Source organism: Colletotrichum fioriniae, assembly GCF_027942845.1.
Source record: "Colletotrichum fioriniae strain IMI 355084 chromosome Unknown scaffold_17, whole genome shotgun sequence".
Taxonomy (NCBI): Eukaryota; Fungi; Ascomycota; class Sordariomycetes; order Glomerellales; family Glomerellaceae; genus Colletotrichum; species Colletotrichum fioriniae.
In genome coordinates, this window is record NW_027076853.1 from 1,059,935 (window position 1) to 1,073,573 (window position 13,639).

General features: G+C 50.4%; 2 protein-coding genes across 2 annotated transcripts; both read right to left on the bottom strand.

Annotated features, from left to right (window-relative positions):
• Positions 1–2,886: 2,886 nt before the first annotated feature.
• On the bottom strand, positions 2,887–4,556 carry N0V96_011485 (uncharacterized protein; the record flags this gene model as incomplete). The annotated part of the gene is made up of 2 exons (XM_065759286.1): positions 2,887–4,492; positions 4,552–4,556. 2 exons carry the CDS (start codon positions 4,554–4,556, stop codon positions 2,887–2,889), a joined length of 1,611 nt encoding a protein of 536 aa, XP_065612183.1.
• A 6,737-nt stretch (positions 4,557–11,293) lies between these two features.
• Positions 11,294–13,576, bottom strand: N0V96_011486 (uncharacterized protein; the record flags this gene model as incomplete). Its single annotated transcript, XM_053192103.1, has 3 exons — positions 11,294–11,356; positions 11,410–11,488; positions 11,550–13,576. 3 exons carry the CDS (start codon positions 13,574–13,576, stop codon positions 11,294–11,296), a joined length of 2,169 nt encoding a protein of 722 aa, XP_053050267.1.
• Between the last annotated feature and the right edge of the window lie 63 nt (positions 13,577–13,639).

A 13,639-nucleotide genomic window follows, 5' to 3' on the forward strand; every position in this document is an offset into this window, starting at 1 on the left:
TATCTCGGTAGCGAAATTGGAAACGTAACTCGATTTCCTTGCCAGCCATATACATGATGGGAATCGTGGCAAAATCTTTACCACAGCCGATAACAAAGACCATGCCGCCGAATCGGCAAGACTTCAAAGTTCAATTAGCACAGGTATCCTGGTCAGACGTGTAAGTCGGGTGGATTACTTACGTATATACCGGTGACCACACTTGACTCAACGCCAGTACATTCTAGCACTGTCTTGGCTTCTTGACCAAGAGCTCTTTTGACGTCCTCGGCAGTCGCCTGCGGCTCCTTTCCACCGGTGATGAGCACTGTTCGCACTCTAGGAACTGCCTTTTTTGCCATGTCTAGCCTGGTCTGATTGATGTCCGTAATGACGATTGGGTTTGCACCTGCTGCGTTAGCAGCCAGCAAAGTGGCAATGCCAATGGGACCAGAACCGCAAATAACCACGGGATCACCCAAGCGAACACCGGATCGCTCGAGCCCCGTCAGAGCCACTGAGAGCGGCTCGAGAAGAGAGCCCTCTTCATATGACATACCATCAGGAATCTTATGAAGCCAGTCTTCTGGGTGCACGTGGTAGCGGGTAAGGGTTCCATGATATGGGGGCGTTGAGTAGAAAACCACCTCTGGGCAGGCGTTATATCGGCCTGTTCGACAGAAGAAGCACGATGCCTTCATACAAGGGATGCCGCATTCGATAGCTACCCTGTCGCCGACCTTGAACTTCGTCACTTTCGGTCCTACGCTCACGACTACGCCTGCACTCTCATGGCCTAGCCCGTTCTCACCCGTCACAACCATCTCGCCGATGTGACCTGCTTTCCAGAAGTGAACGTCGGAGCCGCAGATTCCAGTTGCTCGCACGTGGACTAGGCACTCCCCATCACTCGGGGTCGGAACCTCGAGCTTTTTGAGAAACAGCTCATGTTCAGGATTGGTATAAATTGCAAGGTTGTCGGGTTTTCGGCGAAGAATATCGACTGCATCAGATGTATCCATAGCAGGCATAAGTGGTTGATGAGTATGACTTTGAACTTGATGGCGAAATAGAGCCAATGAGTCGGGAATCTGTGGGTGTCAATGGCGAAGTGAGTTTGGGACTTCAACATAAGTGCGGGTAGGTTCTTATACACCAAGCACATCTGATCTCACAAAGGTGGGCAGCTTACGAAGATGTCCGTTTTTTCTGGCTGCATAACCTTCGGAATTCTTTACCCCTCGCTTACCCCCCTCAGAGCACGTTGGCCATGTCGTTCACATTAGATCGTCCCGTGCAGCCTCAACAAATTGGCCCAAACGCTTCGTCTCCTCACAAGAAACCATAGACGGCGCCGTATCAAGTCACCACTACCCCACGTTCGGCGCACTGTCAGCCGGTTGGGTTTCCGCCACATTATTGATTTGGACGAAAACCCCCGCCCACTGCGACTCCCCGCACGCGACCTATGCAGGCCTGGTTTTTTACATTCTCTCTAAACATACCTCGTCCTTGGTCGTGGTTTACAAGCCCTCAAGTGACCTCGAGTAAGGAGCAAGATCGAAATCTCAGAGTCTCCCCTTTTGCTTAGCGAGTTTACGTCTATGCTCGGGAAGGGTAATCCGAAATTTATACGACCACTGGACTTCAAGCCATCGCCATGTCTCTCAATGGAAAGATCGCAATAGTGACGGGAGGGGCTCGAGGGATCGGTGCTGGTATAGTTCGAGCTCTTTCTAAACAAGGTGCAAATGTAAGTTCTGCTCTTATTGCCCGCCACTGTTTACCAGGTCAATATAAATCAGAGCTTCCTTGCTTGGTATATCCAAGCCGGCCTCATCTTACCCGAGTCGACCACTTATGAAGAATATTGATGTTAACAGGATGCAGGTTGCATTCAATTATGTCTCTCCTTCATCCGAATCTGCTGCGCTGAAATTGGTCGAGGAAGTCAAGGGGTTCGGGGTTCGAGTGACGTGTATTCGTGCCGATATGGCGTCTCTTGAGGCTCCCTCTCTTCTTCTGAAAGCCGCACTCCAAGAATTCCAGACCGACAAGGTCGATATTCTGGTGAACAACGCGGGTGTCGGAGGAAATGCACCACTCGAAGAAGTCACGATTGAAGACTATGATCGTTTGATGACAGTCAACGTCAGAGCAGTCATCTTTATGACTCAAAGCGTCTTACCTCACATCAGCCGGGGCGGCCGTATTGTCAACTTGTCTTCGATATCTGCCCGTGGTGGCTACCCAACTCAATCCGTATATGCCGCATCCAAAGCTGCTGTCGAAGGTTTAACGAGGGTCTGGGCCACAGAGCTGGGCCATAAGTACGGGGTAACAGTAAATTCTGTCAACCCTGGCCCTGTTGACACCGATATGTACCGTGCCGCTGGACCTGTGCATCTTGCGAGGATGGAAGAACAGAATAAGAAGGTTCCTGCCGAGCCCAGATGTGGAACGGAGGAGGATGTGGCAGATATCATTGTGTTCTTGTGCGAAGAGAAATCGCGCTGGGTGACTGGAGACACGATCTGTGCGAACGGAGGTATGGTCTACACATAAAAGAAGGATAGTTATGTACTGTATAACCTTCGCGAAGCCGGCTGCCTTGGTTTCCCATGATAACATAAGTACATAATACGACGTAACTTTAGAAATAGAAATCTTGAATGAGTTACCACCTTTGATGTTCCTTTGTGCTTCCAGCCTCACTGTAGAGATCTACGGGGAAACGCGCCAAAATGGCCCAAAGAAATATCGCAGGAGTCGTTGCGTCGTCTTAGGGTAATAGGCCAAATAAAAGGCAAGCCAATCGAAACTTCATGGCGAATTAAGCGTAGCAAGTATATCTAGACTATGAGAAACTTACATGTAAGTCTCTCCTTGAAAATTAAGAACATAAAGCTAATGCTCACAGAAGTTCCATTCCGTCTTGAGCCAGCCAGCCTCCTTCTCTTTCAGCCATGTTCTTTCAGCCATCAGCTCCTGCCTCAGCTCCTTGGCCTGTTCCATTCCGATGGGCCACCTGTCTCTACTAAGGGTCTGTTCCCAGTTCTCTCGAGCTTTCAACCACGCGTCTTCAGAGTCAGCCCACTCTTTCTGAGCCGTTTCCCATTGAATCAATCCCTGATCATCTGATGTTGGGCCGAAAAGTGGATCAGTCTTAGCCTTGGCAGGCCACCAGTGTTTCTGCTGAGGCGGCACGTTCGACGTGCTGATGATAGGAATGGCTGGGTCGACGAGGAAGAGAGCTACAATCTTCCTATGACCAGGCTTTGAGGGATCTACCAGCTTGAAGGGAGAGACTTGGTGTTGGAGGAGGTTGGGGAAGAATAGTGCCCGGCCGCCTCTCGTATGTACTGATCCAACATTCTGAATCGTGTGGCCACGAGGATCGATTGCGAATGCCTGCTTGATGCTCCACCAGTCGTACTGCTCATAGTCGAGCGAGGTTCGTGAGTCAGAATCATCAAGTTCTTCTCTGTTGGCACATGTTCGGAAGTTGAGAGTGCAGTCCGTGATGTTCTCACAATCGTAGTAGTACAGTGCTGTGCTAACAATGTGTTCGTTCAGAAGACCTTCAGTATGCCAAGAGCCACCTTCGTATGCAGGGTTCTCCGGCGTGAGATGGATATTGGCCAACTTGACAATGACTTGACAGCGGTCTTTGCCCCCAAAGAAGCCACTGCTTCTAATGTCGGAAGCGGCGAATTTGACGTAATCTTTCGCCTCGGGGTCAGCGTCAGGAAGCGCAGGGCCATGAGTCTCTCTGAACCAGGCTTTGTCACGAGCGTTGCGCTCCGGATCCTTTCGGTTTCGTGGGGCTTCTCCCTCGGCGAGAGGACGTGCCTGCGCCCTGCACGCACGGCGTCGACCGCAAATGTCCGGACAAGGGCACATTGGCTTCTGGACATTGGATGTTACGAGACGCTGAATCGCAAACTTCTCCTCCCAATTGTATATAAGATCCCAAGCCGGCAAAGACTTCTCAATGAGCTGCTCGATGATCGGATAGAGGTGAGCCTGCTCTACAGGATGGAGGTTGTTGATGTAGCTTGCAATTTTGGCTTTTCCGGTGATTCGATCGAGGTTCACATCGCAGGGTAGCCATTGAAACTCCCTGCTCAACACCTTGTTTCTCGAAGTATTCCTCCAAGAAGTGGTGGGAGATAGTGTAGCCTCCGCCTTTGTCGGCTGGCGTATTGTAGTACCCATGCCGCAGTAGTCAAGAGCGTCATCAACGCCGATTGTGCGGTCATGAAGCACCTTAGAGCTACCGTATACCAAGGGCCAGAGGGAGGGATGGACTAAATCCAAGACTTGATCGTTGCTGTTAGGGTGCCAGTCTTTGCAGTCTGAGGGCACATCCTCAAGTGACTTGACGGCCTCTTGAATAGACCCGACGAACTCGGGGGTCAGGATGCTGTCAGACTTGATGACTGTTGTGCAGTAATCGTAGACAGGCATAAGCCCTGTCTGCTCATACACTTCCGCCTTCTTGCGTAGCTCACTGATACACTGGAGTTCGTTAGCGCCGACATACTGTTACGAAGACACAAGTCTACTTACCGCATCGGCCATAGAAGGAGTGAAGTGAGCATTCTCGATATACGATGCCCAGTCGATTGTCAAAGCCTCCGATTTCCACTTTGCAGCAATACTGTCATCTTTTACCTTGAGCCACCACTGAGGTTTATCAGACAATTCATTGACAACCCTCAGCATACAGCATTCGCGGACCAGAAGCGTGACGGCTTCCCATTCACTCAGAAACAAAACAGGAAATCTCTCTTTGAGGCTGGGCATATGTCCAAGATTGAGACCGGCCCCGGGACGTTCGACAACCAGTTGTTCCAGGGTCAGTTGAAAAGTATCAGTGATCGTGACTGGACTTCAGGCCTGTAGAGGCTCACCTTGAATGCGCGATGGTGGTATCTCCACACCGCCTGCTTGATGACAAGGTTGAGGCACTTGAAGGAGAAGGCATTGAAGTCGAGCTCGGTGTTCTTTTCAATCCAATACTTCGCATCGGAAACATCGGGGTCTTTCGGGCCAGCCCAATTGTCGAAGGCTTCTTGTTGCTTGTCAGTTAACTTGACGCGCTCGTACTCTTGCTTCATGAATTCCTCCTCGTCGGGCGTGAGAGGCACCGGGCTTCCAAAGGCTTGAGTGGCCATGGTGCAGACCGGGACGTAGAAGGATGGACAGTGTTGTAATGACAAGGCTTGGTGAGATCCTATTGTTGCACAGGTAACGTAAAGTACTTTATTTATATATCCAGGTGTTGGCCACTCGTGAGATAATGTGAACTCCTGAAAATGCTGTACATCGTGAGAGACTTAGGCAGAAGTGTGGGTTCACTTAATTAAAAAGTTTATTCCGGCAGGCAGCATGGACAGAATCCCTTGTACAAGACTTGCCATCCCGAAACCCCACCAGCCATTCCAAAAATGGTTGCGGCGATCAAACTAGCGATAGGCTGTTACCGAGCATTGACTCACATGCTCCAGCTAGACAAGGATAACGTGTCGGCCACTGGATCGATAACTACGAATAGGCATGTCGACGTTAGCTTCCTTGACTACGACTAACAAAGTGAACTGTTCTCGTTGTAACATCACTCAGTGAAATGGATGAAATACGTAAGCTCTGTCAAGACCATCACAGTTGGCTCACAAGACCTCTCATGATGGGTTTTCGAAGGCGTGTAAGGTGGAAGACGAATTACTCTGGAAATCCGAACGCTTCGTATGAATCCAAGGCGCCTTTTTAGGCTAAGATTGGGTCCAGTATCTCGTATCTATACCTTGTGCCTTAGTATCACATCACTTGCTTAGGTTTGGTTTTGAATTATGTTGTCACGGCAAAACCGTAGTGATGATCTTTTAGATACTCCTCATGTTTTCTCCGGAAAAACATAGTAAATGAAGACTCGTAGCTGATCGCGATTACATCCAATCGAAAAATTGTTTGACAAACGGTAAGGTGTTGAAAATCCGAAATCTACCTTTTTCCGGAGAGGGTTCTCTGTAAACAGATGAAAATGTAAAATTATGATCCAAGTAAATATTTCACTTGGCCCTCAAGCAAGATAGTCTGTAAGCCTCTAGCTCCTGTGATCCCCGCACAGCTTCATATCTGTGTCATTCGCCTTTATTGAGCATGAGTCTAGGATTTTGGTCCTGACTCAACGTTTTCCTCCACTTCGAAAAGATACAACGTAGGTTCAGGCTGGTTTTCCTTGCGTATGATGTAGCGCTTAAACCACCATGGCAAGATCTCCAACAGTTGATAAGACGCATGCCGCCTGGTAGAAATCGAGAAGACGTCATCGAGTTCTTCAAGAGAGCGCTGCTTCGTCTCTGGAAGGAACAGAAAAATGAGGATTAAGCATATAACACCAAAGACGGAATAAAGTGTGAAGACTCCCTGGGGCTTGATGGCCTGGAGAAGCGGCGGGGACGTTTGTGCCACGACGATGGCCCAGAAGTTGTTCGTTGCGACTGCCCAAGCCATGCCAACCTCACGATGTGACAAAGGGAAAACCTCGGCCGAGTAGACAAATGCCACTGGTCCCTCTCCCGGACCATAGAATGCGGCAAAGATATAAATGAACAAGCAGATAACACCGAGGTGTGCGGGACTACTCTGCGGAATGCAGAAGGCCATACCTGCTGCTAGCATGGCCCAACACATGTTTGGAAAGGTGGCCAACAGCAGTGCTCTGCGGCCCCAGCGATCAATGGTCCACAAAGCTGGGATCGCGAATAGGAACAATGCCATACCATATCCCCATGAGGCCAGAAGAGCAACGGTGTTACTTGCCCCTGCTTCCTCGAACAGCGTCGAGGAGTAAAATGACATGAGATTGACTGCTATTGTTAGCAAAGCGTCCCCGAATATTTCGGGAGTATGTTTTCCTACCTCCACATAACTGCTGAGCTGCCATGATGATACCTGATGCTTGTGTCGCCCGACGGATTCTGGGGATGGTAAACAACTCCACGCATCTGGTGAAGAAGTTGCTGTCACCAAGTCCGTCAGCCTCTACTAGCTCTTGTTCTTTTTCAAGCTGAGCGTTAACGAAGTAAAGATCTCTAGCGGCGAGTAGATTATTGCCACGTAATCTCAAGAGTGACTCGTAGGCTTGGATAAATTTGCGCCTCTTCAATAGCCATCGGGGGGATTCAGGTGTGAAGTATATTCCCAGGAGTAAAGGTACCGCGGGGATCATGGCGGAACCAAGTTGGAGTCTCCAGGCGATGTCCCCAAACCGGACCACAGCGAGATTTGCAAGGAAGCCAAGCATGATCCCAAAAGCGCTGAAGAGCTGCCACGACATGACAAGAGCTCCGCGTATATTAGGTGGTGAGTTTTCAGCCGAGAACACGGGTACAGTGACTTCATTCAGTCCCATTCCCATGCCGAGAAGAATCCTGCAGATCAAGATCTGTGGCCAAGTCTGGCAAAGGGCTTGGCCAACAGGGCCGAGGATGCTGAAGATGGCGCCCAGGAAGATTGCACCGCGTCTTCCGAACCAGTTGCTGACGGGATCAGACAGCCAACAAGCGCTATTCGTACGCACAGGAAGTCAGTGATATGTCCGATATGGAATTGGCGAAGGACTTACATGACGCAAATAGCCATGTACGGCGCGCTGTTGATGGCACCAATGATCCAGCAGTTTCTTGCACATGTTCCAGCTATTATGCAGGCCTCGCCTTTGTCCGCAATCCCAAACGCCTGTGGGAATGACAAATTTGCTCCATTTGACCATGTTTGGTCCCAGCCCTGTATTGCTGCGCTGACCGAGTTCATAAGAATGGTGAAGTAGAGAGCTTTAGGGTGCCTCCAACGATGCTCGATTTCGTTTCTCAGAACGACCCGGTCATCTTCAGTCAGCTCCGGTATGTCTTCGTAGGTTTTCGGGGTCTGTGCTGCCAACGCCCCCTTTTCGAAGTAGGTGATCTCGTTTTGAAGACCAAGGCCGATGGCGAAGAGTCTTGCATCAATCTTGAGCTGTTCTCGGGGAATGCCTTCAAGCGGGTTTCTTGGCCTGTGAGTCCATCGTGTCAATAAGAAGGCTAAGATTGGACTGGGCTTCTTGGTGGTGGCCTACTCCCCAGTGGCCATCTGGCTTTCACTGCGGCGAGGATGGTCATGGTGACTGATTTCGACAGCATTGCCCACTTCTAAACCGCTCTTGAAACTTATATGGTGAGTTGAATGTTTGGCCAGGTGTGGATGTATGTTGAGACTTACATGGTATCATCTTTAGTTGGAGGTGAACTCGACATCTCGGCGGCTAATGGTTGGATTCAAGAATAGGAGAGGTGGGAGATTTGAAAATTGGCAACAGAGCACCTTCTCGGTCCAGGGAGACTGTTGGAACGACGGGAGAACGGCGGAAACACCCCCAAGTAGTAATACCTGGGGCTTACGAACCTTGAAAGACAGGCGCTGCAATGACTATTGCCGTGTGTAGACCGAACAAGGTACCAAGTCTTCAAATTCGGCTGCCGGTAGTCCAAAAGGTTGCCGATATAGGATTTTAAGTTTTGTCAACGATTTGGTATTTATGAACGCGATGTATTTTCAGTTCCGTCAAGTCAACCCACCTTTGGCGAGTCTCAGAGCTCGAAGGGCACATAAATCGAGGGGACCCTGTGCCGGGTGGCCGTCTTGAACTCCGCAAAGACAACATACCATATCCGAATTCTAACTTAGATGGTATTCGCACAGGCAACTTGGCTAGGCCCTGGGAGAAGGGCTCTCTGAATTCCAATTTCCATGTACCTGTCACATGTGTCTTCCGAACATGAAATAATTGCCTCAATGCCCTATCTAGGTTGGCCGCATGGATATCTGCGGAGCTCGGAAGAACTTGAGAATTATCGCAAGTGCAACCTCTATGGCCCTTACCTCTTCTTCAAGTATGTTCTACTTTCCTGGCAGGTTGATTTGTCGTTGAAACACCGTTCATTCAAAGCCGTTCTCGAATGCGTACGTCTTCAACACTACGTAGTGGAAGACGCCTAAAAATATTGGAAGTTTTGATGCCAGTCTAGTAATCAATGGCGTTTCTCAAGATCTTGCCTTAGCACAAGGAAACTAACTATGCGATGACCAGCGCGCTGCGCAAGCCGTGGCGCCGGCTCGAGTACCATGCGAAATGTTAAATTCTGACTGGAAATGAAATGGTGTGCTATAGACTATTTCCCGAGGAATCCCCCGCTGATGAATGAAAAGACAACGCATTTCTCCAAGTGTTGCTTCAGGCTTGCTTCATGGAGTATGAGATGAAAAATCTACAGCTGGGGGCTTGGTAAGCTGTTCAAAGGTTCTCGTCAAGGTCCAAGACCGCGGTGGCTTATTAGTGGGGCCGAGCTTTCGACTCTACCTTCCTTCCAATTCTGGCCTCAGTATCGGTGCAACCCCAGAGCCGTTTCAAGGAGTAGTCAATTGGCCGCTCGTTTGATGAATGTATTGTAACTATCTCGCAATTGTCTTATACGTGGCAGTGCACAGTTTTGGTTGCTCAGTATGAGTGCTAGTCAAGTGAGAACTGAAGGGGTGAAGAGAAGTTGGAACCGAGGCTCTCACAATGTTTGCTCTCGTCTCGACTTTCCTTCCCAGTCGGTGGTGAGAGGTGGAGACACTTCGCCGCGGCCCATCGTCTCGCCCCGTCTCAAGGGCGCGCGATATGTCAAGACATGCTTGAAGCTGAACACAGAGAATAAGTCAGGCAAAGCACCGTAATTGAAAATTTTAGATAAGAAGAGCAGTAGACACGTGGCTTGGGCTATTTAATCCAACTCTTCATCTCCAATCTGTGAATCAGAGCACCGGTACAAGCTGCAACATCAAGCCTGAGGTCCGACTCACAATATCGACCGACAAGATGGTTCAGATCAAAGCTTTCGAGGTAGAAGAGTGGATGGACCGTCTCGAGACAACACCTGGTGCTCTCAACATTGCCGAAACATGCTGCGAGTCTGTGTCGATCAAGGAGTTGACAGAGCTGTCGAACGACAAGTCGGCTGCGGGCCCCCTTGACATTGCAACCCGACGAATGACTTACGGCGCCATTTACGGATCAGTGAATACGCGCCAGCAGATCGCTAACCTGTACGCAAACGACGTCTCGGGCTCACTCCCCAGCGACCAAGTCGTCATTACGCAGGGGGCTATCGTCGCCAATTTCCTCACTCTCTACACCCTCGTCGGCGCGAATGATCATGTCATCTGTGTATACCCGACCTACCAACAGCTGTACGAAGTTCCCAAAAGCTTGGGCGCTGATGTGAGCCTTTGGAAATTGAAGGCTGAGGATGGATACATCCCGGACGTCCGAGAGCTTCAAGGCCTGGTGCGAGAGAATACCAAGGTAATATAACCATACGTCAGACGAGCAGTACCAACGGCTAACTTGAAGGACTAGATGATCATTATCAACAATCCCAATAATCCTACAGGTGTCACCACGCCCAATCATGTTCTCGAAGATCTCATCGCGTTTGCCAAGTCGAGAAACATCATTGTTATGGCCGACGAGGTATATCGACCCCTCTTCCACAGCCTTCCTGTAGGAGATAGCATGCCCCCGTCAATCCTGTCCTTGGGCTACGACCGAACCATTTCTACCTCGAGTATGTCAAAAGCTTTCTCTCTTGCCGGCATCCGCGTGGGATGGATCGCATCGAGAGATCCTGGAATTATTGAGGCCGTCAAGAGTGCACGGAACTACACGACCATCAGCGTCTCACAGCTCGACGATCAAGTGGCCGGCTATGCTCTCTCGGATGCGGTCAGACCAAACCTCATCAACAGAAACATCGAGCTTGCCAGGACAAACCTTGAGATCCTTGAGACCTTTGTCACGAAGCACCAGTCTGTTTGCTCATGGGTCAAGCCCTCAGCCGGTACAACGGCAATGATTGGTTTTCGAAGAGGCAATGAACCAGTTCGAGATGACGAGTTCTGTCTTGAAATCCTCAAAGAGACAGGGGTTCTGATCATGCCTGGGTCTACCTGTTTTGGTGAGGGCGTTGACTTTAAGGGCCAAATGCGGTTTGGTTACGTATGTCGGACAGAGGTTCTAAAAGAGAGCCTGGAGAAACTGAGTGTTTACCTACATAAGAACGTCCACTAATTGTGTTCAAAAGGGGACACTCGAGGTAAGCGTATTTGGGCCGACAGAGGACTTGGCACAAATGTCCTCTGCAAAAGAAGCGAATCGTGAATCTTAGCCTAGTCGCTGTATGAACTTCAAACCAGTATCCTTTTCTCTTATCAAACAATGACCACCCGCTCATGAATCTTCTGTAGCTTCTTCCTCAAATTGCACCAAGACCGTTCCGGCTTTACAGATATCCTAAGACAATGTCAGTGAGGGGCGTGCAACTTTGAAAATCTCAGACTACTCACGCCTTCCTTGTGCGCCAGCTTCTTTACCACGCCATTTTGGGGCGACCGAATGACAGTCTCCATCTTCATAGACTCGATACTACGTGTCAAAGTTAGCTACTGAAAGTTATCTTGTATTACTTGGGTAGAGCGGTACTCACACAACCAACGGGGCTCCCTTGGCCACCGTTTGCCCTTCTTCCACTTCGTTCTTTAGAATCTTACAAGGCATTGGTGCTACGACGGACGCAGTAACCTCCTTCAAACCGAGGGCCTTCTCAAACCAGCTCGGTGGCAGAAGTGAAAGCTCGGTCTTGATGCCATGCTGGAAGACAGCGATCTTGGTATCCTGCTCATTCTGCGCATTCTGCACAACCGTTGACTCCAATCTCTCGTTGGGGAAGAACGTTGTTAACGCATTTGTTGAAGAAGACTTTGGCTGGAATTTGCTGACGAGGTTCTCGAAAACCTGGGGTGTTTCCTCCCCCTTTCTTGTCACACGCGCATCGAAGAGCTGATGGGACTTTTGTGTGATGCTGACTTTTACAATTTCTCCTTCTTGCTCACTGTATAAATCGAGCACCTTGAAGGCAAATTTGCGCTCGCTGAGGGTGCTAGCCTCACCGAACCCTAAGCTACCTCCATGAGGAGCAGCGTGTGATAGTTGTGGGGACAACGAGCTCAGAGCAGCCTGGACAAAGACCTCGTCATGGATTGGCCGCGCCTTGAAGAGCTCATCTCTCCACTTGTCGATAAATCCAGTCTCAACGTCGCCTTCGATGAAAGCCGGAGACCGGCAAAGACGTTTAAGGAACTCGATGTTGGTGCTGAGACCCACGACTTCATACTCACGGAGAGCCAGTTCTAGCCTGCGGATAGCTGTCTCTCTGTCCTTGCCGCGAACAATCAACTTGGCAATCATGCCGTCGTAGGCTTCCGAGACAGTGTCACCCTGGATAAATCCGGCGTCGATGCGAATGTCTTCGTTCGTCTTCGGCGTGGTGAGGTGAATCAACTTGCCGGAATCAGGCATGAAGCCCTTCTCCGGATTTTCGGCATAAATACGAGCCTCAATGGCTGCACCGTGCTGCTTGATGTTCTCCACGATCTCCTCCTGTGTCATAGGTAGCTTCTCGCCAGCAGCAACGCGGAATTGCCATTCAACAAGGTCGGTGCCGGTGACCATTTCACTGACGGGATGCTCGACTTGTAACCGGGTGTTCATCTCCATGAAGTAAAAGTCGCCAGTGTCCTTGTCAAGGATGAACTCAACAGTGCCAGCGCCAACGTAGTTGACGGCCAAAGCAGCCTTCCTGGCCTTCTCCCAAAGATCGAGGCGAGTTTCTTCGTCCAAATCCGGCGCTGGAGACTCCTCAAGAATCTTCTGGTGTCGTCTTTGCACACTGCAGTCACGCTCCCCTAGGGCAACGCAGTTGCCTAGCTTATCCGCAAACACCTGCACCTCAACATGGCGAGGGCGCACAATGTACTTCTCCACCAACATAACCTCGCCACCTTCGCCAAAGGAGGCGCGGGCTTCAGCGCGAGCACTGCCAAGCTGAGCGGCAAATTCGTCCTCGGTCATAACGATGCGCATGCCCTTCCCACCCCCGCCCTTGACACTCTTGAGCAACACTGGGAACTTGATATCCTTTGCGTGTTCCAATAGTTGTGCCTCCCCCTGATCTGAGCCATGGTACCCTGGAACACAGGGGACGCCGGCGTCAGTCATGATGATCTTGCTTCGTGCCTTGTCACCCATATCGGTCATTGCCTGTGCCGGAGGTCCAACGAAGACGATACCCTCCTTTTCGCATCTCTCGGCAAATCGGGAGTTCTCAGACAGGAAGCCATAGCCGGGATGAAGAGCTTGTATGCCGTGCTTCTTGGCTAGGGAGATGATGCGCTCGCCGTCTAGGTACGCCCTTGCGTCGCCCAGGTTCAAGGAGTGCGGGGAGCACGCGGCGTGCTGGCTGTTGCTGTCGGGGTCCGTATAGATAGTCGTCGTCTTGATTCCTAGTCTTTCCGCGGTCTTGTGGATTCGCAGAGCAATCTCGCCACGGTTGGCAATAAGGAGAGAGGTAATGGGAGTGATTTGGCTCGAAGCCGGCACCATCTGGCCAGCAGCAGTGGAGAGGAGCCGAGGGAGGGGTCGGACGAGCCGGTGCTTCGCTTTCATGGAACGCATGATGGATGACTGAAGCTTTGTGACGTGGATTTCAAGCTTGAAAAATCAATTGAATGCTCATAG